Source organism: Syngnathus leptorhynchus, chromosome 16 (assembly GCF_054491065.1).
Source record: "Syngnathus leptorhynchus isolate UIUO chromosome 16, UIUO_Slep, whole genome shotgun sequence".
NCBI classification, from domain to species: domain Eukaryota; kingdom Metazoa; phylum Chordata; class Actinopteri; order Syngnathiformes; family Syngnathidae; genus Syngnathus; species Syngnathus leptorhynchus.
The window spans coordinates 4,926,468-4,951,370 of NC_141210.1; the positions used below are offsets into that span (position 1 = coordinate 4,926,468).

The 24,903-nt window shown below is 46.1% G+C and overlaps 3 protein-coding genes across 15 annotated transcripts in view; 2 read left to right on the plus strand and 1 right to left on the minus strand.

The window, feature by feature from the left end:
* dock6 (dedicator of cytokinesis 6) lies at positions 1-18,168 on the minus strand. Of its 6 annotated transcripts, none has more exons than XM_085933471.1 (50): positions 17,923-18,168; positions 16,398-16,485; positions 15,612-15,790; positions 15,368-15,436; positions 15,151-15,277; positions 14,633-14,845; positions 14,367-14,452; positions 14,222-14,288; positions 13,910-14,059; positions 13,683-13,763; positions 13,338-13,494; positions 13,123-13,253; positions 12,904-12,997; positions 12,649-12,811; positions 10,694-10,811; positions 10,185-10,255; positions 9,947-10,085; positions 9,746-9,847; positions 9,567-9,653; positions 9,217-9,448; positions 8,927-9,091; positions 8,675-8,850; positions 8,129-8,230; positions 7,650-7,736; positions 7,375-7,470; positions 7,160-7,300; positions 6,960-7,073; positions 6,711-6,881; positions 6,428-6,567; positions 6,170-6,339; positions 5,940-6,058; positions 5,606-5,788; positions 5,403-5,529; positions 5,236-5,320; positions 4,999-5,095; positions 4,797-4,931; positions 4,539-4,691; positions 4,295-4,453; positions 4,108-4,208; positions 3,843-4,035; positions 3,626-3,769; positions 3,361-3,492; positions 3,258-3,272; positions 2,888-3,013; positions 2,725-2,814; positions 1,944-2,180; positions 1,737-1,880; positions 1,492-1,598; positions 1,233-1,406; positions 1-965 (listed from the first exon to the last, which is right to left on the minus strand). In XM_085933471.1, exons 1-50 carry the CDS (start codon positions 17,970-17,972, stop codon positions 923-925), a joined length of 6,330 nt encoding a protein of 2,109 aa, XP_085789597.1. In that variant the 5' UTR covers positions 17,973-18,168; the 3' UTR covers positions 1-922. The 6 variants fall into 6 exon arrangements, with proteins under 6 accessions (XP_085789597.1, XP_085789596.1, XP_085789600.1 ...); XM_085933470.1 differs by having other exon boundaries at positions 5,913-6,058; XM_085933474.1 differs by lacking the exon at positions 17,923-18,168 and adding an exon at positions 16,578-16,707 and having other exon boundaries at positions 5,913-6,058.
* angptl8 (angiopoietin like 8) lies at positions 11,294-12,515 on the plus strand. The gene is made up of 3 exons (XM_085933493.1): positions 11,294-11,752; positions 11,935-12,084; positions 12,182-12,515. The coding sequence occupies exons 1-3, from the start codon at positions 11,456-11,458 to the stop codon at positions 12,350-12,352; spliced, it is 618 nt and encodes a 205-aa protein (XP_085789619.1). The 5' UTR covers positions 11,294-11,455; the 3' UTR covers positions 12,353-12,515.
* elavl3 (ELAV like neuron-specific RNA binding protein 3) overlaps positions 18,011-24,903 on the plus strand; it is a 22,816-nt gene continuing 15,923 nt past the window's right edge. For 5 of the 8 annotated variants that reach the window (XM_085933480.1, XM_085933482.1, XM_085933484.1 and 2 more), the window contains exon 1: positions 20,200-20,582. In XM_085933480.1, coding sequence (XP_085789606.1) covers positions 20,349-20,582 — 234 coding nt within the window. In that variant the 5' untranslated portion in view covers positions 20,200-20,348. Of the gene's footprint in view, positions 18,195-20,199; positions 20,583-21,267; positions 21,784-24,903 lie in introns of those variants that run through there. The other 3 variants (XM_085933486.1, XM_085933487.1, XM_085933488.1) reach the window with 2 other exon arrangements.

The following is a 24,903-nucleotide window of genomic DNA, read 5'->3' on the forward strand; positions in this document are numbered from 1 at the left end:
AAAAAAAAACAAAAAACGACGGAGTCTTGGTAAAACAAGAAAAGCACTAATATTTCTACAACAGTGTGAGTTTACAATAGTGCAAGATAATTGTGACAGTAGTAAAAACAATATCACTCTTCAGTTCATTCAGAGGAGCTCAAATGCTGTGACATCACAGAGCGCAACTTGAGTGGATGCAGGGACAAGGTTAAAGTCACAGTTTGGACAGATTTGCTGAGGCAGTGCAGTGCGTTGCGTTTTGTAGCAGGGAAGTCCCACTTTCAACATCGTTAACCCCCGGCAGGAGTCCGACCGGGGACCTGAGGCCTGAAAGAAAACTCACCTCCAATCAACAGTGCAAATGAAATTCCTGCAATAGGGGGTGAGGACAGCGGAATGTCAGTTAATTTGGTGTGTTGACGGCAAAAGAAAACTCCTGGGAAGATTATAATTAAAAGTCTTGGGCCACCGGCGGCGATTTCCAATGGTGTCTTAACAAGGCAGCAAAACAAAGCAAATAAAAGGAAAATGAGAAACCCAACCAGTTTGGAGTCCTAACACATCTAGATGCAAAAGATAAAAATTGGTTCTGTTAAGACTTTGTCCAAATGGTCCTGCTACACGTTTTTTTGGTCTGTGTGAGGGCGCATGTTGAAAGCGTGAGAACGGTGCCACAGTCGCACAAGAGCCCATTTAGGAAAAAAAAAAAAAAAAAAGTTTGCAGTGCAGATAACCTTCCAGTATAAACAGATGAGGTGTGAGAGTGGCAGCAGGGAGGCTCGGAGTGATGTGTGTATGATAAAGAGGGGGCGGGTGAATATCGCACCACAGGGTGTCAGGCGTGTGTGTGTGTGTGTGTAGTAACATATCAACGTCGTGTGCGCCTGTGACAGTTGCTGTTGGGGCAGAGCAGGTGGCGAAGCTGTCAGTCAAATTGGCATCAGCCCTCGACTCTTCGGAGGCTTGAGCGATTGTAGGAGTTCCTGAAAGAGAAAGAGCCCGCGTTTATACCTGATAAATAACATGTAGTATTCAGTAAGCCTCCGCCATTTTGTTCTATCTGCACCACACAATGACAAAAATATGTCAACATTGTTGCATCATGTAAGTTTTCATTTCCTGGAGCGTGATACATTCGGACTGTCCTTCTCAAGTGTTGGTTTGCTTTGGTTGGAAAAGCGACATGATCTTATTTTGTTTGTGTGTGTATGTGTCAAGAGTGTGTGTGTTTGTTTTATGTCTCATGTTACCGCTGTGTTTGGGTAGCCAGAGTGGGCAGGGTCCGATACAGCTGTGGGATCTTGCGGTTGATAAGAGGACCCAACGCTTCTTTGAGTTTATTGTAGTTCCTCTCCAGCTCTCGGTGGTACTCCTTCTGATCGGGCCCAATTAGAGCCTTGTTCTTCCTCAGAGCGTCCTCGCACCTGCACGCACAGGAGGAGAAGAACCACTCGAGTGCGTTTGCCTTTAACGAGCCACATCGGGCGGGATTATGGCGCACATCTTCACCTCTTGGCAAAATCTTTAAAGCATAAGCGTAATTTGTTGTGATGGCGAAAAAGCTTGGGGTCGTCGGGAATGTCAGTGAGAAAGACCTGCGCCACCTCCAGGGGGCCCTGTGAAAAGAAAGGGGGGTGAGGGAAGGGGGTTACGCAGATGCTAAGGAATGCACAGAGCCTCACATGGATAAGGGGGGGGGGCGGTTTACATTCCATTTGACACTTTTACTAACACAATAGTCAGTGACGGCTCACCTGGTTGACGGTGGTGCCCACGCAGCCCTGCAGCACCATCTGCAGCATCTTGGAGTCAGCCGGGTCTTGATTTGTGGCAAAGGCCAACTCCTGTGTCTTCTTCTGCATGTCCTCAATGGCAACTTCGATGGGCACCAGGATAATCTGGGAAAAACAAAATATTGTAAAAGTAAAAAATAAAGGCCTAGTCTACTAACTGGCACCTACCTCCTCCTTGTGGGTGACGTTGACGCGTGTCTTGATGTACGGGAATGCGTGCGATGCCGTCAGGATGGTTTTGCGCTTGTACTGCTCGTGTAGGTCTCCGTGGGCACGGCCGTCCAGCGTGAATGGCGTGCAGTACATGAAGGTACGCAGGTTGTAGTTCTTGTCAAAGTAGGTGATCCTTTCCTTCAGCTCGTAGGTGTCGAAGAACGGCTCCACGTAGGTGATCTGGAGGTAGGCCTGAAAGGAAGACAGTGATTGGTCGCACGTTTGATCATATTTGACCGCTGTACGGAGATAAAATAGTTTACATTAAACGTAAACTCCTTCTGCCCTACCACATTCCAGAATAATTCATTTTAAGGCTTTTTGAAGATTAAACTCGACACCCGTGACCTTTGACCCAGTAAAAGTTTGGACACAACTACAGTAGAAGTAAACTACAATAGACATATTTTATACCATTTAAGATGACTTGTGAATTATTTTATTTGAGAAGGGCAATCCCAATTAAATTTCTTTTAGTTTTTTTTCTGATGTAATGTCTGTGAAACATCTCAGTCATCCAGGTCATGTTGATTGATCCACGTGGACTTAGGTCCAGTCAATTTAACCTTTGTAAATATATGATGTAATATTCAAATATATTGAAGCTGCTGAATATGCAGTAAGCAACTATCATTAAATACATTCATTAGTTAATTAATTTGTGTACTGAATATATATTATCCATGAGTTTAAATTGAGTACTGAGCTAACGCCTCTAATTAGCAACCCATGTTACCTTGTTGGCATTCAGTTTGCTTTTGTCCACTGGGCTGGAGTCCTTGATTATTTCGACCAGCTCGTCCCCAAATTGCTCAGAGTAGAACTCCTGCGTACCAAAGGTATTAACGTTGAACATCCATATCGTTTTGATTGTTTTCATGAATGATCGATAGACGTGCCTCAAGTCTATGGGAGATCTCAGCCAGCTTGGTAATTGATGGCTCTTTGTAGACAAATTCCTGCTCATCTAGGTCCCCAAATCGAGAGCCGTAGAAACCCACTCGGAAGTAGGTGCCGAACATTCTCTGAAAACTGGGGGTGTTGGGAAGGCAATTTATTTGGAAATCCCTTGTACTTTTTGTAACTATATTATGACAAAAGAATAAATCTTATGTAACTCACCAGTCAATCATACAGTTGGCGGAACGAGATGAAGCAATGAATGACAAAGACAGAGAAAATTGAGAATAGAAAATAAATGAGCAAAGCATTTGTACTAATCAAGTATTCATATTGTCGATATAGAGAAGTTTTAAATTAAGGCATTACCTCCCACCCTGAACTCTGTAAGAGATGAAAAAGAAAACAAATGTCAACAGAATGGATAATGATTTTTTTTGGTTTTTTTTTTTAAAGTGACGCTACAGCTTACTTGGTTGTAGACTTTGTTAAAGGCATCCTGCAGCTTCCCGTGGACCGCGGCCAGCTTTTTGAAGTCTCGGTTGGCTTCGTGGATGGGCAGAAGAATCTTGTACACCTCATTTATGGCTTCGTACATGGCGGCCTGGATTTAAAAACACAAAAGGAAATTCACGCTTGCACACATGCTGGCTGCCCTTTGGCTGCATTAATGCGGCCATGTGTTGTGTTAACACAGCCTGGCCGGCCAGCATGTCCTTGGAAAATGATGGTCGCACCATGTTAAAAGAAGCAGCTGCTTGCTCCAGGAGGCCCACCAGGCCCGATTCACTGAAGTACTTTCCAGCACAAATACCCTCCTCCTCTGGTGATAGGACATCGTCTGATACAGCTGACTCCTCCAGGACATTGGAGGAAATATTCTGTGTGGGAGGGGAGGACATAAAATTGGATTGAGCTTTGCTTTCGTGGAGGGGGCACAATTATCTCACTTACTTGAAAAGTGACACAGCCGATCGGCAAGTAGCGGCAGTCCTCCAACATGTTGAGGTATTCGGCCACCAGCGCTGCGCTGTGGACGAGACAGTGGGCCGCCTCGGCATGGTTCCCTCTCTCGGAGTGCTTGCCCGCCATGTTCTGAAGCCACGTGAGGCGAAGGTCTGGGGAATTTTGGTAGCCCTTTGCAATCCTGGTGGGATCGAGAGTAAAAATTAACACCTGGAAGAATAAAAATATCTGAGTTGGACGTATATTCCATTACCTGTACATCAGGTCAATGAGCATTTCAGGATCCTGCTGATGCTCCTTCATCTTCACAGTATCGGTGAGAATCATGTGCAGGTTGAACACTAGATCCTGAACCTGTAAAAACGAGCACAATTAATGTGATGTTTTTCTATGTCAGGGGATGCATCATGCTGAAAAAAAAAAAGACTTTCTATACATGCCTGATCTGGGAAGGGGGTGTCACGCAGCTCTTCATCCTCCTTGGCGTAAGTCAGGATGGTCTTGAGGGACCGGCGGAGGTGTTCCTCATTAAAGGTCTGTGACGTTCCCACCAACGAGGACAGCGACATTGTGACCTGCATCTTTACTCGGGCAAAATTCTGCTCCAAACATAGAGAAGACACAGGCTCTCTGCATAAATGTTTGCATTATCAACTTTTGGTCTTAGACTGCATCGATACTTACGTTTCCTATCTCAAAATTTTGCCTCATGAGCAGATAAAGTGAAGCAGAGGCGTGACTTCTGACAGACGCGATGCTACTGCTGCAGTGGCGCAGCAGACGCAGGCACAGGTCGGCACAAAGCTCCGTGTCCTCTTCAAACAGCATCTCTGGAAACTTAACACAAACCAACACTGTTGTTTGCTACAATGTACTACGCAGACAGTAATACACCTAAAACTTAAAAGATTTGATTTTATTCCCAACTAAGGCTGCACATACTTTAAAGACAAGCGCTCTCTGTGTTGTGAAGCAGTGCTGCAGGAAGAGGGCGCTCTGGTTGCCTGCCATGCTGTGGAGCAGAACTCTGAGCACGCCGCCTAACACGCTCTCCTTCAGCTCTGAAGCCACCACAGTCTGTAAAAATAAAAAACATGAAAACAATCATAATGTTAAGTTAAAGAATAATTCAAGATCAATTTACCTTGACTACTATCTCCAGAGTATCCAGTACCACCAGAGACGCCTCTGTAGAAAGATTTCCATCCACTACAGACTCCTGCTCCACTTCAGTCTTAGTCCTAATTTGAGGTTACAAATAATTAGCCAGAGGAAGGGGGAGAAAAAAAAAAAAAAAAAAAAAAAAAAAAAAAAGAGGGAATGCCGAACGACAAATATGCAGATACTTGTTGTAATTTGTCCTTCAGAAGAACAAACATACTTATCAACCCTGTCTGTGTTTTGTCTCCAGTGAGTGACGTTCTTTTTCCACCTCACGTTCTCCTGGCTACCATAGGGGCTCCTCTCTACACATGTAAAGACGTTACAATTTCCATCAACACACTTCATAAACACTCCTGACAGTTACGCTACTGCGCTATCTTTTACCTCGGCAACGGCGCACCATTTCCTGACGAGCGCCGATGGTACCGAGAATGGCCTCCTCCAGACGGGCCTTCATGTCCTGAGACTTCTTAAACGTCAAGCTGTTGATCCTCTCCAGAGACTTCTTACCCTGCGCACGAGCCATCGGAGAATTGAAGCATATGGATGTCATGACGTGCTTGCTTCAGAAGTCTGCTTTTTGTAACCTTGTATTCAAAGCAGGAGATGCAGAGATGTAGCAGATCCAGCAGGCGGTTGATTTGCTGCACCGACAGATCCGACACCCAGCGCTCCAGTAGAGAGGCGTCGGCGTTTTTCAGCACCCAAAGGAAGCACACCAGCAGAGTTCGGCTGCACTCGGCAGACAGAGAGCTGCCCTGGCGCCCGGCCTGATGAGGACACACACAGAGTAGTAAACAAACTAGAGTAGAAACATCAACAAAGAAGCACGTGTAAAGAATAAACACAATAGCCTGTGCGGTTTTAAAAGAGATGTCTGTAGTGTAGCCTCACCACTGTGGGAATTGCAAATGGGTTAACCTTGGCGTGCGGCAACGGGGAGCCGGCGATCGCCATGGCAACAGACTGACTGATAGTGCTGCTGCCGTCGAGGTCAGCAATGTCGGCGTGGGCGTGGCGGACTCGAGACGGCGTGGAGTCTGCAAAGAAGTAAGAGATGCGCTCTCAGGTGCCGTAGTGCCGACGATAAAACTCGTGAATCTCCAGGAGGTGGACATTTTGAACAAGTCTGCAACGAAGCGATTGCTGACCAGAAAAGTCATGAAGCTGATACAGGGCCTCTGTGACGATGGGGAGGAGGGGCAAGTACAGCTGAGCGACGTGGGCTCGGACTTGAGGGTCGCTGTAGCGTGGATCGCAATCGTGGCTGCACAGGAGGGCGTGAACTGCGCTGATGGCTTTTTTATGAAGGAAAAAAACTCTGCAGGGGGTAAAAAAACAAAAACAAAAAACATACATTAGATTCAAACGCAACATAAATAATAACTGCACATAAAATCTCAGGTTACCCTTCTCCTTCGGGATCAAGTATGAGCGACAGCTCGGAAAGGAGCAGGCCAGACAGGAAGTGCTGTTGCCGAAATGGGACAGAGAGCTCAAACATGGTCGCCACGCCTTGGTCTTGCGCCACACTGGAAAATGCTGAACCCTACACATACAAGAATGAGAGGAGAGCAAATGTGACCGATTATAATTGAGTAGTATCACTTGATAGACACAGTTTCTGAACATTGACATTTGTCAACACAGACATTTTGATCCTACACTAGAATTAGATGCTAATTGAAATACCTGCGAGGTGGTGGAGGACGTGGAGGGGGAAGGCGACGCCGGAGGGCTGAGAGTTGAGCAGGGCAGGTTGAGGACGACGTAGTGCTCGTGACTGCAAACGATGCGAATGAAGTCCATCCGCAGAGCGTTCAGAGTGCTTGGGTTCGGCGTCATGTGGAACTTGTTGCTAATCTGAGACACAAGGTTGTTCCAAAAGTGAAGGCACGGGAGGATCCGTATTGAAATACTACAGCAAAGCGCAAGTTTTACCTGCTTGTAGTAGGCGCGGATGAGGTTGAACACGAAGCCTCTGTCCATGAGAGACAGCAGGTCATTGAGGAAGAAAGCCAGGCTGCTGTTTAACCTCTCCACAAGCTCCACATCCTAAGTGTGCAAAAAGAGGACAGACTGGTCAGAAAGATAAGAGTCTTTCTTAGTTACATTTTCTAGATTTACTCAATGGAACCTACCTTGTGGTATCTGCTGGCAATGTCTGCACTGATGGCACAAACAAGCGCGGCAATGTCGTCCACGAAGCGGTCCGGGAAGCGCTGACGTCGGGCGACGTCCAGTTTTGAGGTGAGGAACAAGTGTTGCGCCATGCTTTTGACCTGCAAACGACAACAGAAGCTTTGTGATAACGTCGCCTTCCTTCTGAGGAACCCGCTCCCAAATGTTTGCCAACCATGATCTGAAAGAAGAACCAGGCCTGCTGCAGCGCCGCTTCCCTCACGTTGCTAGTGCTGACGACCCACTGTAGAGCCAGCTCTTCGTGGAGCAGCTAGACGTGGACCGAGACGAGGCAAGTTTTAGATCATATAAGTTGAAACCGAACGAGGCGGAATTCATGCAAACAAAGAAAATCTATAATGAAATCGAACAGGCGATTGTAAATCACACAAAGAGTTTGATGAAAACACAAAACACTGGATGAATTAGTTTGGTCGACGTGTTTTTTACCTTTTTCGTAATCTGCCTCGCGGGGGCCGAAAACGAGGCCACGCTGTCCAAAAAGGCAGACATGCGAATGTTGCTGCGGTCGTTTGCCTAACTCGGCGTGATGGTGAGGTGAACACACACACATACAGATGAGGACAACGTGGGGGGGAAGGGTGTGTGTGTGACAAATGGAACTACAGTCGTCGTGTGGCATGCAAGAACTCAAAAAGCGGTTCGGAAAGCGACAGATGATGAAAAATGCAGGTGGGGGTGCGGCATGCAGAATGAGAAGCAACCTGTGGAGCACAGACATAGCAAAGGAAAGGACTGCTGAGAGGTAATCCACCAGATTAAGGGCTGCACGAAAAATCTAAATCAGACCACTCGTTTTGTTTTATCGAGAGAATCCCCTTCTTATTGGCTAAATCATTTGTGATCTCAAATCGTGCAGCTCTAAACCGCGATGGAAGCGGGTGGGAAGGTTGCGAGGGCTTCGGCACCTGCTTGAGCTCACAGCTGGAGTTGGGGTTCCGGCGTAGCACAGATCTGGAGCCCCCGGGGGCACAAGCAGAGTTTACCCAGGAGTGGGAACGATCAATGCCCTGAACAAGAATACACGCGCAGACACACGCAGACAGTGTGGCGAGAGGCGAGGACACAGTGAATAATTGTTTGGAGATTGCCATCAGAGCCAAAATTGGGGGGAAACAGAGAGAGCCAATCAAAGTAAAGGAGAGGGAAACAAAGAATTGGAGCTACACAAAAGGCACAGAAGCACAAAGCGTAATTGACATTAAATGACATAATTCAACATAATTGCTAATTGACTCTGCTGGAGAGAATTGAGGCAAAACAGAACGGTAATTGCAGCATAATGGAGTGATAATTCCATAAAAAAGCCACTGAAAACATGACACGAATATAAAATGTATTATTTGAAATATGTAAACAAATACACTGCGACAACAAAGAAAAAGAGTCGTAGACAAAAACTACGGGACATCAAATAAATTGAAAATAAGGCTTTGAAGGAAAAGTGGGGTTACCTTGCTGCCGATGATCCTTTGTACTTCTTCGTCAGGAGAAACCGGAGAGCTGGCCAAGTCGGGGTCGGAGTTGCTGATACTTTTCGAGCGAGCCAAGTTAAGGCTGCTCGGACGGCCCGTCGCTCTGGAGAAGGTGGCGTACTGCAACGGCATCTCGTAGGACATGGTGCCGGCATCTGGCGGAAAAGACGTGTCGGAAAGTTGCGGCCAATCATATGAGGTTATTTCCACCCTTTGGACTCGACAGCTTACTTGGTGGCGGAACTGCTGGCTCAGCAGTTGGCAGACGGAAGCAGTAGTGAATGTAGGACGCCAGCAGGTTGTTGCGCCCGTGCTGGTCCAAGTTGCCCTCCAGATTTTTGTGGATTTGGTTGACCAAAAGAGCCATGGCTTCAAAGGCGGCGCGGCCAAGATTAACTGCAAACCAGCCAAGAACAATATTGAACGTGGTGGTGGTGGTGTGGGGGGTGATAAATCACAAGTGTGACTCACACAGAAAACAAAAGCTGCGGAACCAGAATTCAATGTTAGCGTGTGCTCACCGATTTGCCCTGCGATGACGGGCGGGTAGACGATGAGCTGAATGAGTTTGTTGAGCAGCTGGTGGAGGAACCTGACGCAGGTGTCCAGCAGTGCCCCCCTCAGCGCGGCCATGCTGGCCTTCAGCTCGCCCTCCATGTTGGCCTCGGTGATGATCACGTCTTTGAGGCGGAAAGGGAAGGAGTACTCCTCCAGCACGTACACTAACGTAAAGAACTTGTCCAGGTGGGGGTCCTGGGGAATGTATGACACTTGAGATATTTTCAGAAATTCTCTACATGTGGGGGGGCGGAATGAAGTGATTTTGTCACAGGTTCCCTGAGGTTTGGAAGAGCAAATATCTTTGGCGTACCTGTGTGTGCACTGAAGACGTCGCTGTCACCTCCACGTTGAACACGCCTTTGTGATTATCCACCCACTTCATGCCTGGAAGCTGAACCTGCCGAGGTGACACGCGACCCATTTAACTCAGTCAACACGCACGCCGAGCTTTTGCCGTCATCTTCCGTTCGTCACGTCGAGCCCACTCACGTCGGGGGTGAGCACCGAGTAGCTGGCTGGGGGCTTTTCAACCGAGACGGGCAAACTGAAGGAGCCCGTGCGCAGTCGGCCGTGCTGCATTAGAGGGATCCACTGCGTGCGGGAAGAAAAAGGAGATGCGTGTCTTACTGGCGGTTAGGCTACAGAGGGAGCTGTCAAACAGCGTACTGAGCGTGGGTTGAGGTTTCTCACCGTGTAGCCCACTGGAGTCTCCAGAGGAGTGTTCTGTTTAGGTTGGCAGCTGATGTGGTAGAAAGTAAAGAGAAGATGGTGGTTGTCTGTGAGGTTGGCAGGAATTTTCAGCTTCATCTCCTCGTAGAACTCGGGAGACCTGAGGGAGGAGGAGGGGGGGGCAAGAGTTAAATACTCATCTTAGCCAAGGAACTCTGAAGGGAATTCCAGGAGGCATGTCGAAGAAACAGGATCATACTTGTTGTGGTAGATGATGGGGGTGAAAGCTTCTTTGGTGAACTCGGCGCAGCTCGATTTCCCAAAGATGACCTGCACCAAGACACGATGACAGGAAGATAACTTTGAAAGATCAATAGATGGCACACATCAGTTAGTGTCATCGGCCAAACAGTTTAACAACAATACCGGCCAGAAAAGTTTATATTTTTTTGGGCGATGTTTGAGGTGGTGTCTCCATTAGCAAGCAAAGCAGTTTCTTACTTCTTACACAGGTTTGAAATTGCGTAATACTTGGAAGGGACATAGCCTCTTCTTCTTAGGGGTTCAAATTCAAGTTTGTGTCAAATTAACTAATCCATCTTCACACAGGCTCACTAAATGTCACAAAACTTTCCTTCATCCCAGCCTCTTTCTCCGCTTTGAAGATCTTCCACAAAAGACGTCCATATAATATTTCACCGCCCTGCGGCTGTTCTTTTCCGAAGGAATTACATTCTCTCACGTGGCGGGGAAAAGACGGTGACTCACTGGCAAAGCTTGGCTGGGGTCCTCTGCCGCCATGAACTGAACTTTCACAGCGATGTTCCTCACCGAGCCCTGGCGGCTGCTGAAGTTTAGACTTTGTGGGTAAACGTACAGCAGGTTCCTGACAGGCAGAGAATTGATTGGCATTTAAAAGTTTTACAAACATTCATTGTGAATGCATGTAATAACATTCAGAAAAACACACTCTGAAAGTGTGACCTAGAACTGACTGCGCTTGGTGAAAATGACCCTGCCCCGGGCCACTTCAAACATTAGAGGTAACTCAGGGTCACATCTTAAAACAGCTGATTTTGCCCCACCCCACCAAAACGTGTTTACTCACCCGCTACTGACACATTAAGTCTGTATTTGATACAAAAAACCCTACTTTTTTGTGACTTAAAAAAAAAAAGAAAATACAAATATTTGTGACCCATCTCGAGAATGTCACAGATTGCATTTTTAAAGAAGGTCACAAAGACCAAGGTCATGACCTGTGATCGAACCATAACCGAGCTAATGTTTGACCAATTCTTGCACGTACACATCAAATAAAAGGCTCGTCAGCTGCCCCCGTGCTTCAACCTCCAGTCGGTATGCCACTGTGAGACATGTCCACAAATGCTCAATTGTTTATTATGCTGCTTGTCTGATTGTCCCTAAGCGACTTGGATTGCAGTCGGGAGAAAAAAAAACAGCGCCTTTGGACTGACAAAGTGAAAGAGAAGATAAATCTACTTTGAATTTGCGGGTGACTGCTATCAAATGATGATCTGGAGCCTGCTCTTGTTTTATTTGACCGCGTTACTCGGCGCGGTTCGCGCCCGCCCCGTCAAGCATGCGGACAGAGCGGCCCCGCGGGAGGACGTCAATGTGCTGATATTTGGCGTCCTTCAGTTGGGCGAGTCTCTCAACAGCGTGTACGAAAGCACCGAGGGCAAGGTGGCTGACATTCTGCTGACTATGAAGGAGCACGAGGGCGCTCTTAAGCGGCTCGGCGAGCAGACGGCGCAGGCTGGCGAGGTGGAGAAACAGATGAAGGAAGTGATACAGCTGCTGCAGGTCAGCAAACACGAGATTGTGTGCGTGCCGTCGTTAACAGTCAATGCCCGTTATCAGAAAGCAGAGCAGCATGTCGCTGGAGATAAAATCTGAAGTCTAGATGTGACGACTGAGCAGACACAACAAAGTCGCTTTGAGCGATTGAGGATAATATGTGCAAGATGCTTTTTTTTTTTTGGCAGGAGCAGACGTTCCAGCAAGAGACTCAGGCTAAGACGGCTGAGGGTCGGCTGGCTGACGTCGAGCGGGAACAGGCGCTGCTTTGGACCAAAGTGAAAAGCTTAGAGGCCTACCTAAACAGCACGTTCCCCGCTAGCATCAAAGAGCTGCAGGTGAGCTGAACTTTCCCCGTCACACTTGCCAGACAGCGTTTTTAAGTGGGGCGGATCTCACCGCGAGGCTTATCTTTATGGGCTTCGCCGATTTTAGGAACAAGCTGCCTTTAATGCCAGTATCTTGAAAGGTCTGCAGCATTTGACCCAGTTTCAAAAGCAGAAGATTGACAAGCACGCCAAGCAACTCGCCGCACTGCAGAGGCTGGTGAGTGGCGACACAAGCGTGGCCTCGGCATTGTCATCAGTCTTCAGTGAAGCGCTATGAAATTTCAAAAGGATGATCGGCATCATCGGCACTGAACACCCCCACGGCACTCCCTTTCACCAGTGCAATGTTATAAATGTCACCTTATCGATGTTGTTTGTTTGTTGTTGCATATTATGTATGGTGCTTTGTGCACTGTGTTGATTATTAAAGACCTTGTATCTAAAAAGTTTCAACTAAGTACTAAAATGATCACTTTTATTCCCTTATTAAATTGAGAATTTCCTTCTCACACAAGAACACAGTGATTGATTGCGAAAAGGGGAATGCGGTGTGGCTTCTTTGTGAACGCTCACCTGTAGGTGGTATGCGGCGTATATACATAACGAGCAGGAAATTCCAGCACTTCTTTAGTGGGGCGGACCCGCAAGTCCGGGTAGGGCTTAACGTGCAGCAGCTCGGGTGACAGGCAGTAATGAGGCGAGTCCGGCGCCGGGGAGATGTCGATTTTCAACTGAGCTGTGAGCGGGAAAGAGCGACGTGGACAAATGAGATCTCGGTCGCTGAATAAATTCAGGGAATAATTGCTTGAAAGCGACTTTAAAGTTCACCTGTGACAGGCCTTAATCGGCGCAGGACGGAAGATGGCCGCCGCATGTCTGCCAGAAACTTGTATAAATCTTCGTCACTTAGTCTGTCCCCTTCCTATCAAAAAAAGCAATTCAGGTTTTGTAAAGCAAAATTGAAAAGCTTAGAGGCTTTCACATTCATTATGCAACATGACCTTCATAACCTTGAAATGTCCGAGCCAACTACTGTATTTAATGCACCTGTTTGAAAAAGTTGGTGACAGTCAACGTGGCCGGACGGAATGTGGCAAAGTTACACATGTCGTCGCTGACACTCAGCCGCTCGTATCCCCGCTTCTTCTTCTCGTTCCACGTGCCGTGGCCTTTGCGCTCTGGCAGGGGGAGAGACAAGCCAGGTGATGCAAGAAAGCAAATGTTGGATATTTGATGTCATCATATCATGTCTGGTGCGGTACCAGAGTCAGAGTCCGGGTCCAAGCGGTCCAGGCTCCCTACGCTGCTGACGATGTTGAGAAGGTGAATGGCCGTCCAGGCGAAAGGCATTCGAAAGCAGCCGAGGCGATTGCAAGACTGCTCTGCCTGCAGACGCAGTTTCTCCAGCTTCTCCTTGTGCTTTTTTTGCAGAAAGACGTAGCCGTTACGTAACATAAAAATTGAAAGCGATCCAACCAAAAAAAAGCCAACAGTGATGGCAAAGGCCAGTCAATTGGTAAATATTGCGTCGGACAGAATTGAGCAATAAGACAGTAAGATCATCCCACGTGCATGCCGGCTGCAGGTCATGACCTCTGTGACATTACCTTAGAAGAGTCGGATTCTTTCATGACCATGTAGGGTTCGCAGCACTCTCCGATGTCTCCTTGCTGGAGAACCTTCTCGAGCTGCGAGAGCAGAAGCATTCATATTCAGCGTCATTTGGACGAGACACTTCAGAGAATAGATGAGCTCATTCATGAGCCAATGAAAGAACTGTCAGCATTAATTCACATTACTCTGCGGAATTAAACACACACACACATCCCTTTACCTTAATGACCAAGAAGATATCAGCGGACGGGTACGTGATGGAAAATATGGCCGAACGCGCCAGAGTGGAAATGGCGATGTGAGGTGTGTGGGGCTTCAGCAGGCCTTTCATCTGATCCGAGTTCAGGTCGAAATAGAAATTCTCGGAAATCTGTCGGGGATCGAGCGATACGGGAATGGTTGTGGGCGGGAAGAGATGGGAAAAGGGGAAAGAAAATGCCACAAGGTAAGGCATGGCCAAATTCAATAAGGCCAGCATGAGCTCAGCGCTTGACCGAATTAATGCAATTATACTGATACAATACAATTATACCTTTTTCTTTTCCTTGACATCATACAGAGCGAGCGATCCAAATATCGGTTCGATTTCAATCTCAAATCTGAAACCATAAAGATGACCGTTAGTCTCTGTAATAAATGCCATCTGGGAAAATTGCTGGACTGCAAATGTCACCCACTTGAGAGAGAGACACTTGACCATGATTCTTTGACCACAATGTTCTTTGGGCTCTTTGGGGACAGAGCATCGCTCCACAGCTTCGTCCTGGAAATAGGGGGGCGAAAAAAACGTAGGTATCATAGCAACGTGCGATGTCAAGAAAGGGAGCAAATAGAAAGCGACCACGAGATGCAGTGAGGATTTTTCAAATTGCAATATGAGTAGTGGTCTCGGCCACATTCTGGGAAAATAGCTTGGACCCAAGAAGTCAACAATGACACACACCTCATCGGGGGGCGGGTAGAGACCCAACAGGTCACTATGGCGACCCTGCAGCCGAGCCTCTATATTGTGACAGTCCATGTCCTCGGGCGCTGTGCGCTCCAGCACGGACGGCAGGAGCACGTCAGGGGCCGAGTTCTCCAGGTCAAAGATGCTAGACCCGCAGCTACCCCGCGGCGTCTCGTCGATGCAAGTGGACCGCCGCTTTGCGTCATCCTGATGAAAGAGACACACACATCATGTGTTATTACTCCTGCTGGGAAACTCGTTCCAGATGCTGCTGAAAGATGAGGTGAACAATGTGCTTGGGCTCAAATTTCTTTTCCTTTACCCATCCAGACTTGCATCAGCTCATGTGGCCAATGCGTAGTATTGCGTAATGTAGTGTCAGATCATTAGGTACACCTGCACATTCCAAACTGAGAAGGCTTGCTTATATTTGTGAACCCGTAAAGCTCTTGCATTGGATCTCATGAGACTCTGCAAGTGTACCTAATGAAGTGACAAGTGTCTGAAGCTACCTGGTCGTCTTGGCGCTCGGGGGCAGCGACTTCATCCAGCTCAAAGTTCTGCTTGAGCAGACCTCGTTGCCTCTCGCGCTGTCGCTCGGAGCTGTGCGGGCTGAGCATGGTGCTATAGCGCTGATATCTAACAAAACGAGGGAGCAGAAGCAAAGTTTACTCGGGTGACGCTATTAAAACACACGATTCAACTGGTTCCAGTTCATCTGGCAGTTACTTTCTCTGAATGACAAGCCAGTCATCTGTGTAGACGGCCAAGGCATCTCTCACTCTGGGATCCAGTGCTCTGTGGAAGAAGGGAAAAAAAAAAAAAAAAACATGAATAATTTAGCAGAGCGTGCCCTTAATATTTATGGTTCCTTCAATGTCACAGAGAGAAATGCTTTGTTCCAATATCAATGTCACATTTGTCACTCACTATCGTAAAAATTGTGTTTCGACATGAAGGACGGCGCGCTTACTCTTCCTCCTCGGGCAGCGGAGGCTCCAGCGTGTTACACTCCTTGTCCATGTGGTGGAGCTCCAGGTCGTCTTGAGGGAACTCCACGAGCTGCCTGAGGGGGCCGAGCTCCACCCCGGGAGCGTGACTGCTCACATATTCCTCAAAATCCACCGGCTCCACTACCTCTGTCAGGGGTAGCTGAAGAGAAAAGAAGGTAATAAGTCAGCCAGATGTCTTAAAATCACATGAACTCAGTTATGCTTGACTGACTCGGGATTATCTCGTTTTCCCTCAGATCGAGATGAAGTCGATGTCTGAAATAATGTGTCGCTCTTCCATCACGGCATGTACGATATATCTAAATAAGGCATCTTAGACAAGTCTCATGCAGACATATCCTCTTTTGAGGAAAAATAACAAATAAAGGCTAACTCGTTTTTGACACGGGTCGCATAGTTTCCCTCGGAGGGCCAATCAGAGACAAGTAAAAACTGCTCAAATAGTTGAAATAGATGAATTGTAATAAAAATTGCTCGCAATATCTCCTGTTTTAAAAAAATGAAGACAATTTGTAATTTTAGTCATGACACCCAGTCGGATCATTTGTCTTCTCGGGCCACATAAAATAATGTGGCGTGCCATATCTGGTCCCCGGGCCTTGTGTTTGACACCTATGCTCTAATAACTGTCGTAACAGATTATTAGTCATCATCTTTGAAGCCGTTTCGACAAAGCTCCGTCCATTGACTCACTAATTGCAGCTTTTGAGTTGGAGGTAAACAAAGTTAAATACAGGGTGACTCACGGGATGGTACACAGTTCCTCGCTTTTTGGACATCAGGGGTGAGCTGTACTCTCGGGACACTTGCTTCCGAACTTCTGCGGCGACAGTCCTGACAAAGGAGAAACACAAGGGATGAAACAACAACACCACAAAAAAAAGTGCTGTATGTCAATAAAAATGAAATATTGAAAGTTAAGATACCTTTACATGATAAATTGATTACGGACATTTGATGCAGTACCTTTAACTAAATTGAACCTAATTGTACTACAAAAAAACATTGATTACAGCATTAATTTTTGCGCCAAGGCCCCAAAAGTTGAAACTACTTGTTTTCAAATCCTAATCCAAGGAACCTTTCCAATACTTTCTTCTGGAAGCTTTGATGCTACGTCCCATGCATTCTGCCGTCACTTTTGGCAAGATGATGCTCAGCCAACAGCTGTTCTCAATGGACTTTCAGGCACCAAAAAAAAAAAAAAAAAAAAAGTCGAGCTGGCGTACGGGCACGGTGCCGGAGCTCGGCCTCGTCTCTTTGAGGGAGTAACAGCAAATGACAGGCTTTAAGAAGGAGGGGAGAAACAACCCCACCACAATCCTCTCAATAAGACGGCAAGCAGCTGCAACTAGAAAGTCACCGAATAGCAGTTTGTGTCACGCGGACAGCTGCAATGGCGAGGCCTCTTCATTACATAGATATGGTTGATGTGTTAACCAATCTTTTCCCACCACTCAAATTCCATGAGCCAACGACCCCCCCAAAAAATTTGAGACCCATTCTGTGGAATGCCTTGTTTCTGCTGTTCAGTCTGAGCACCTCCAAGTTAAAACAGGAAATGGGAAAAGCTATCAACCACAAGGGCAATAGCCAGCACATAACTTCCCACCCTTTCCTGCATCCGGCAAGACACAATAGTGCAGCTGAGGAGAGACAAGCTTCAGGGAAACAATATACTGACTGGAACATCTCTCTGTGCTGCTATGCAGAGTGCTAGACAAAATGCATTCATGTGATGTGATCCAAAATGATAAACACTCCTAAGGAATGAGTGGTGAGATCAATAGTAGCACTTCCTGTTTTGTTGTGTCGAAAGACTGCAAGGTTAAGCCAGGGCCAAAAGACAAGACACTTCAATTAAGACTGAAGATAAGATGATTTGCAGGTAAACCCCTCAACCTCAGGTTGGCAAATGGGAAACTGAAGCTTTAAATAGCTTAACACACACTGTCATAGTGTTTTAATGATTTCAAGATGACTAGCTGTCATGACTGTCAATGTATAACGGGAAAGCACAACGCTGTCACAATTAGCTATTAGCAAATGACGTCACACTAGCGGCTTAGCTTTAGTTGTACAGTTGGATGACACTCGCGCGAGACACCACTAATAACCCTTTAATGGCCTATTAAGTCATTTTAATTAACACTACATTCAAACACTCTCCCATTCAATTGCCTCAAGAAAGTAATGAGTTAAATTGGTTATGCTACACTTTAGAAAAAGCGCTTCACAAGGCGGCACAGCAGCTAAACAATAACTTCTCACCGGTTGATTTTGTGAGCAAACGCCCGCCTTTCGCTCGCTGTGGACGTCATGGCGTGTCCCCATGTAACAGTAACTCGTCGAAGACGAGCGGGGGGTACTCTCGTACTTTTACTCCCGTCCCGTCCGGTGTTGTGTGTTTTTTTGTGGTGAGGAAGGCGAAAGGGAAAGAGAACCAGAGAGCGCTTCCTCCTCCTCCGAGTCCACGCTGGGAACCTGGCCGGGATCCCTTGTTCCTCCTAGTGGTCGGGAGGCAAGCCAGTGTCAAGCCAACCGTGAGTAATACGTTTACTTCCGGTACTGCTTGAAAATAAATTACAAACACATTTAATTTGGCGTATGGGACGAGACTACTTAATCGTAATATTACTGAATCGACTTGGCCCAGTTGCACAATTTGAAAAGGGACACTAAATATACAATGATAATGATATCATTTGCATAAAAAACATCGAATGAACGTGTCATATCTATGAAACGGTTGTCGTTATTTTTTTTGTATTTCCGTTCTGCTTGCGCTGACTAAGAGCCTTCTCGGCCGCCGTCGTACCTGCATAACGCATAAAGCTCACCTGACCGGTTTGGGAGAATTTAGGAATTATCTGTCAAATTCAAATAAATTCTGATATACACATGCACACACGCGTAAACAAACTATTTATAGAATACATAATACGGTGTATCATAGTGGCATTTCTAACCCTGAAACGTGCTTTAAAAGACGTTTAGACGCAAGGTCAACAAAGTAACAATAAAAACACAAAAGACAATTGTACAGTAGTTCTTTGTTGTCACGTCACGCTGTACGGCTGCACAACACCGACACCTATCGAGGACATCTGGCAACGTCATCCTCAGGTGCTATAGGGAAAAAGCGCCTGCAGGTGGAGCTGTAGACCACAAACGAAAAAAACAAAACAAAAAAACTCCGGTTGTCACATTTGACCTCTACGGGAGATAGCGCACTATGAAGTATTCTCCAGTTTTGTAAACATGGTACTTTCACAATGACAGCGCTAAAATGGATGCACTACATCTTGAAATTTATATATCAATTATTATTTTTTATATAGTTCTTATCCTCATTCAGGAGATTGGTGAGCTTGTGCTTATCCCAGCCGACTTTGGGTTCGAGGTGGGGTACTTCTTGGATTGGTCACCAGACAATCAATCACATGTCCCAAATAACCATTCACACCTACAAAAATTCTGTCTAAATATATGTATTTTATTGCAAATGAGGAGTGACAATGACTAATGGTTGAGCCTTCAGTAGATTGTGATGGTCCCTCATCCTCAGATGAACTCATTCCATAACCAACAGCTGCCTATTAAGAATGAATATAGCCACGCCGCAGCAGCCTCTTCCTCCCTCCTCCTAGCCCACTATTCAGCACCCTGGAGAGCGTCTGCAGGTAGCTGAGCTGCCTTCAGTAAGGCGGCTGGCTGGCTGGCTGGCTGTATGAATGACGTAGTAGAAAAGGTCATGACGAGACAAAAGGCGGAAAAATATGGTATTTTCTTAAGCGTGTAGCTTTTCTTCACAGACAGAACCAAAACGGTTCGAGCAAATCAGAGGCAGGGAACAGTTTCTTCAAAGCGACTTGCAGTGTTTGTGTGACATTGCAGCGTCCTTGCCTGCCTGAGTAGTTGCAAGCCCCGCCTCCTTCTCTGAGCCTGCCTCTTCTCCGTTTTTTTCCCTTTTCTGCCCGCACCTTACTTGCCTCGCCGGCTTTCCATTCCTCGACCGGCACCATTGTTCCAGTGCCCAGCCCCCACTACAGCGAGACCCCCCCCCCCCCCCCCACACACACACACACCCCTCCACCTCCTCCTACCACCCCAGCCGCCACCACTGCTGTGCAAGCGAAGAACAAAAGAGAGAGTGTCAGACACCACCCACTAGATGTCTTTCACTCCACGGCCCCCACCTCACTTCCAGATGGGGTTGCCTTCTTTCCCCCCCCCCAAACAAGGTTTCTCTCAACCCCAAGAGTCCTCCAAAATGGACCCCTCCACCCAGAGAGGCCATTACTCAGCTGCCCGTCATCCACCTGCTCCGCCGCCACGCGCCCATAGCCGGGGTACGCCCATCCGCCCCCCCTCCCACTGCCCCCAGTAACCTTGGCCCCCACCATCCCGCTCCACTAGGGACTACTATTAAAATCATTAAACACTTTTTTGGAGTGAGGGGCTGCTTTCAGGATTTTAAGAGTCCTCTCAAATCAGATAATAGACCAAAATTAGCTGTATTTAAAAAAAAAAAAAAATTAAAGGGAAAGTCAAGTAAAAAAAAATTCTTTACAAAAATATGTTCTATGTGTCCCCGCAATTGTGATTAATTTAGCATTTGTGAAATTTGAATTTAGCAGAAAAATCCTAGAAAAATACACAAATACATTCTGACCCTCAGTTTGATCTCATCAATAATGCTAATATCAATCGGCCTGCCTCAGTGGCGGCACAGCACTACAAGGGCCGAATGGCAGATGCTCATTTTTCTTTTACTCCCTTCAAAGTGTCATCAGCATCTACGGGAGAAGCTCGGCGTCAACCTCCAACCTTGTCTCAACCTTTGCCCTCCAGGCACCGCCAGTGAGATGATCCAACCAGAGAATACATCTGCTCATTCACAGCTGTTAGCGTTCCTGTTGGAAGGGTTGGTGGGTAGCTGGCAACTAAAGCTAGGTTATATATTGAGTTAATCATTCTCCGAGGATTGCCCACGAGCACCAGGTAGCCCAAGAACCACAAGGTCTTAAAATTCCTCACCAAGGATGAAACATTACTATGAATCTGGTGGAAAATAAATACTGCTAGCATATTGCTATTCATGTTTACGACATAACAATCATTAATACAATCAGTCTTTTTACTTTAATGAATATCATTTCTTATTAATAACAGCACACAAAGCTTTAGGCCCAAATGTTCATGCTGTGCTTATATTTCATGCATGTTAGCCTGCATTTATGGAAATGTTCCTCTCGATGCGTACTGCACAATCCATGCAGATGTATGCATATATTATGGCTTCTTTACTGCACTCACTCTGGACATTTTGCAGGCTGCCTTGGCTGGAAGAATTGACCCCCCCCCCTCTCTTTCTCAATCACTTTAGCTACCTTCCCCCACCCCACCAGCGCCTCCCCAACACCAGCATCTTCTGGTCCCTAAGGGCACGAGCACCCAAATCAATTGAGAGAAAGAAGAGTGCACTGCGGTCCTCCCCCTACATCTGTCAGGGAGGGACTGCAGGAAGGGGGGGGGGGGGTGCTCATGGGGCCCAACGGGAGGAACAATATCACTCCATCTGTCACAGAGCGTTTCATCTCAGACGAGATGAAATATAGCTGGCAAATACATCCAGCTTTATATCATCTGATATCATTTGCACGTATTAGCTTACTGCAACTCCCAGAAGCGGCGCAGTATAGCGAGCGGCTTTTTGGGATTTTATTACCCAACACCCACCGGCGAGAAGTCGCCAACCGCCTTGCAAATCACACTTGAAGTTAAACAGCATGAATATCATTCTCCCCCACACATAACAGCACCACATCGGAAAAAAAACCCCATATATATGTATGTATGTACATACAATACATATATACATATATATTAGGGGTGTCATAAATATTGGTTGGAATAAAAAAAAACGAGGGTGAGTACGGTACAAGGGGCCTTGATTTTTTGCACAGCTTTATGATGTATACACTCTTATGTTGACATCATCAAATCATACCGAAGAGCCTGACAAAGTGTCTGGCGTTTTGATTCGTAAATAAACAAGCTGTTTATAAGGCAGAGGAGAGAGCTCCATCCATATCCTCGAGGGCCATCATGCATCTTTGTGAGCAGCAGGTAGAGCTGCAATCTCAGTCATTCATATTTAATTCCACAAGAGTTTCCGGGCTAGACTAATGCGCTATTGATTTCAATTCTCCTATTACTGAAACAAGAAGGAGGGGCCGAGTAGATGCGGGCACATAAGGGGGGGGTGCGGCTACTGGACTGCAGGGAGTGGGAGCATGAGAGGATTGATTGCAATAACTGGACTGTAAAAAACAAAAAGGAGGATGATGTCATGATTTGAATGAATGACTTAATAGAGACTTGTTGCAATATTAAAAAAAGAAAAAAAAAATCATCACAAGCTAACCTTGCTAGTAGATGCGGGTTTTCTTGGTTTATTTAAAATTATACAAATCTGTGGAAGTTCAGTTCTTCAAAGAGTAAAATTATACGATCATTCAATTTGTAAAATCAGAAAGTATTTGAAATGCAAGCGGAAGAGCGCAATGATAAAACTGTGGCGCAGCTCGTCTCGTCAGCTAAACGTTAGCTAAACAAAATTGACGCTACATGACAACCTTTCGGGTATCTCTACATTATTGACACTCCAAAAGTATTTGCGCGGTTTGCCGAGCTTTAAAAAAACAGACACGGCTAAACGGGAGCTGCCTTTTAGCGTCTTGTCACTTCAAGAATGGTGGAAGGAGAAGTGGGGGGGAACAAAGAGAATGTCTAAGAGCTATGTGTATTTAAGGTCTCTCCCTAGATACCCAATCAGACAGGAGCCAATGAAAGATTCATAAACGCTGGTTTTATATTTAAAAAGCTTTGGAGTAAAACAGGGTGTCTGTAGAAACGGGGGGTCAGTCCTAGTTCACTCCAGCTCGGAGGCGTTCACGTGCGTGCACTGGAGCAGCGTCGTTCCACAATTACGTGCGTCATCGGGACTTTCCTTTCATCCAATAGTAGCTTGATTAAAAAGATTCGTTTAAACTGTACATGCACGGAATTAGACGAATTAAGGGGCAGGTGGGGGGTCAGCAAAGCATAAATCTATAAATAAAAAGATGACAGGAGCATCTACTTAAGAGACTTCCTCCCACCAGCTTGTCGACTCTAATAATAGCCCAGAGACAACACCGAAGAAAAAAAAATAAAGAGTGCAAGGTGAACCCACCAGGGAGCCCGGCACATTAAAGAACGTTTCTAAAATGCACAAATGAAGGTTCCGTCGTGAATGCAATGTCGCATATGTATGTTTGGACCTTTGATGCAGCCACACTGCTGCCCACAAAGTGCCAAGAGGGACAAGCCGAGACCATCCCCCCCCCCCCACACACACACACACAAACACTGTCGCACACACATTCTGAATACTGACGGGAAAAAAACAGGCAAGCATCCTCCTCGCCTAATGTTGAATGCTTCTCAAAATGTGCTAGATACTCTCAAAGGGAAGTCAAGTTCACAATTTGGTCTCTTTCTTTCATGTCTATGCGCCCAAGCTAGTCTAAGCACTGCATTCTGATTGTTGTTTTCGAAGTTTAGTCATGTGACGTGTGCAAGCTAACTCAGTCATGTGCAATTATATTAGTCATTCTTTGCAGAGGATAAAGTATATATATATATATATATATATATATATATATATATATATAGGGTAAAGTATATATATATATATGCATGTGATAATGTCTGTTTTTCAAAAAAATATTGGACTTTCTGAAAATAATGACTTTAATTTTGTCATGTGAATATTTTACATTTTTCAAAAATATATAATTTCTTAAAAATTGCTTTTATTTTCTAATATTTATTATTGAAAATATATCATTTTCAATTTGACAATTTAGGAATCTAAACAAATATATTACAGTTAAAAGACTTTAAAAAATATGAATCTAAAGCCCCCAAAAAATCTCTCAACGACTATTCTCGTAGGACTATGACTTAAAAATACATCATTGTAGTATTATGAAATTCCTAAAAAATTACTTTCATTGAATGTATACAACTTCAACCTCATAACATTGCAAGTTTAATCCCTAAAATAGAATATTCTATCCCTGGTATGTTATGCATTCATTCTGTTCATGGAATGCGTATGTAAATATTTGATTCATATATATTTAACATATTTGGATATAAACTTTGCATTTTCCCCTGAGCATTTCTCTGTACTCCATGAGAAAATCAAAAGCTTCTAATCACATGTGGCAAAAAGGAGGCATCAAACAATAAGACAATAACCGGCTAGAACCACAATGGCGCTTTTCCGCATGCAGCCAAAAAACACTGCTTGATCCTACAATTCAGGACCATCCAATGGGTGCTCGAAATGTCCTCTTTAGTCACGTAAAGGATTCAGCTGCCGCGCTGCTAACCGGCCCCTCTAATGAGGGGCCACAATTAGGCCTATTTATTGGCATGAAGTGTGAACTGTAAGTGGGCTTGCAGTCAGTCCACCGACTTGGGCGGCTTTTGTGCGATAAGGGCCGCTTTTATGCCGCCAACAAAGACGGAAACAACACAAGCACCTAATGACAGAAGACCGTCTTCTCTCCTCTGACGTGCACATGCGCAATGCGTTCTCTTGCTGACAAAGTGACTCAAAGGCTCCAACGCATGCAGGCTGAGTTGAGTCACTGCTTAACAGGACTGTGGGGGCGGGGTTAAGAAAGACTGACAGCGGGGCTCCATCTCCATCCTCTTATTAACGAGTGCTTTCCTCATGCAATATTCATGCTCGCTAATATCGCCCCAGCTCCGAGCCGAGCCCGCTACTTATGTAAGGCAATTATGTAAACCACCAGGCCGGTGCCCGTGTTGGGAAGCGACCGGGAAGGACGGCGACGGAAAGCCGGGAAAGAGCAACCGGGGGGCGCGCGGGAGACGGAAACCGGCGTCGTGTTTCCTGCGCCATATATTTTCAAACGCGGGCGAGCAGCCAGCGATGTGAACAGCTTGCTGCCTTTGCGCCATCATTGCTCACTACCAGTGCCAGACATCCGAGGACTCCTCAAGGTCATGTCAGGAGAGCTGAGGAGGCCTTGCCGGTTGAGCTCACAACAAATGAAGTTTCTCATTCGCCAGCCCTTCTGCCCCTTAACAAAGTTTTGTGGTCATCATTATTTGAATTGTGCCAGGCAATCTCAATTTAGATAAGCACCAGAGTCATTAAAACCCACT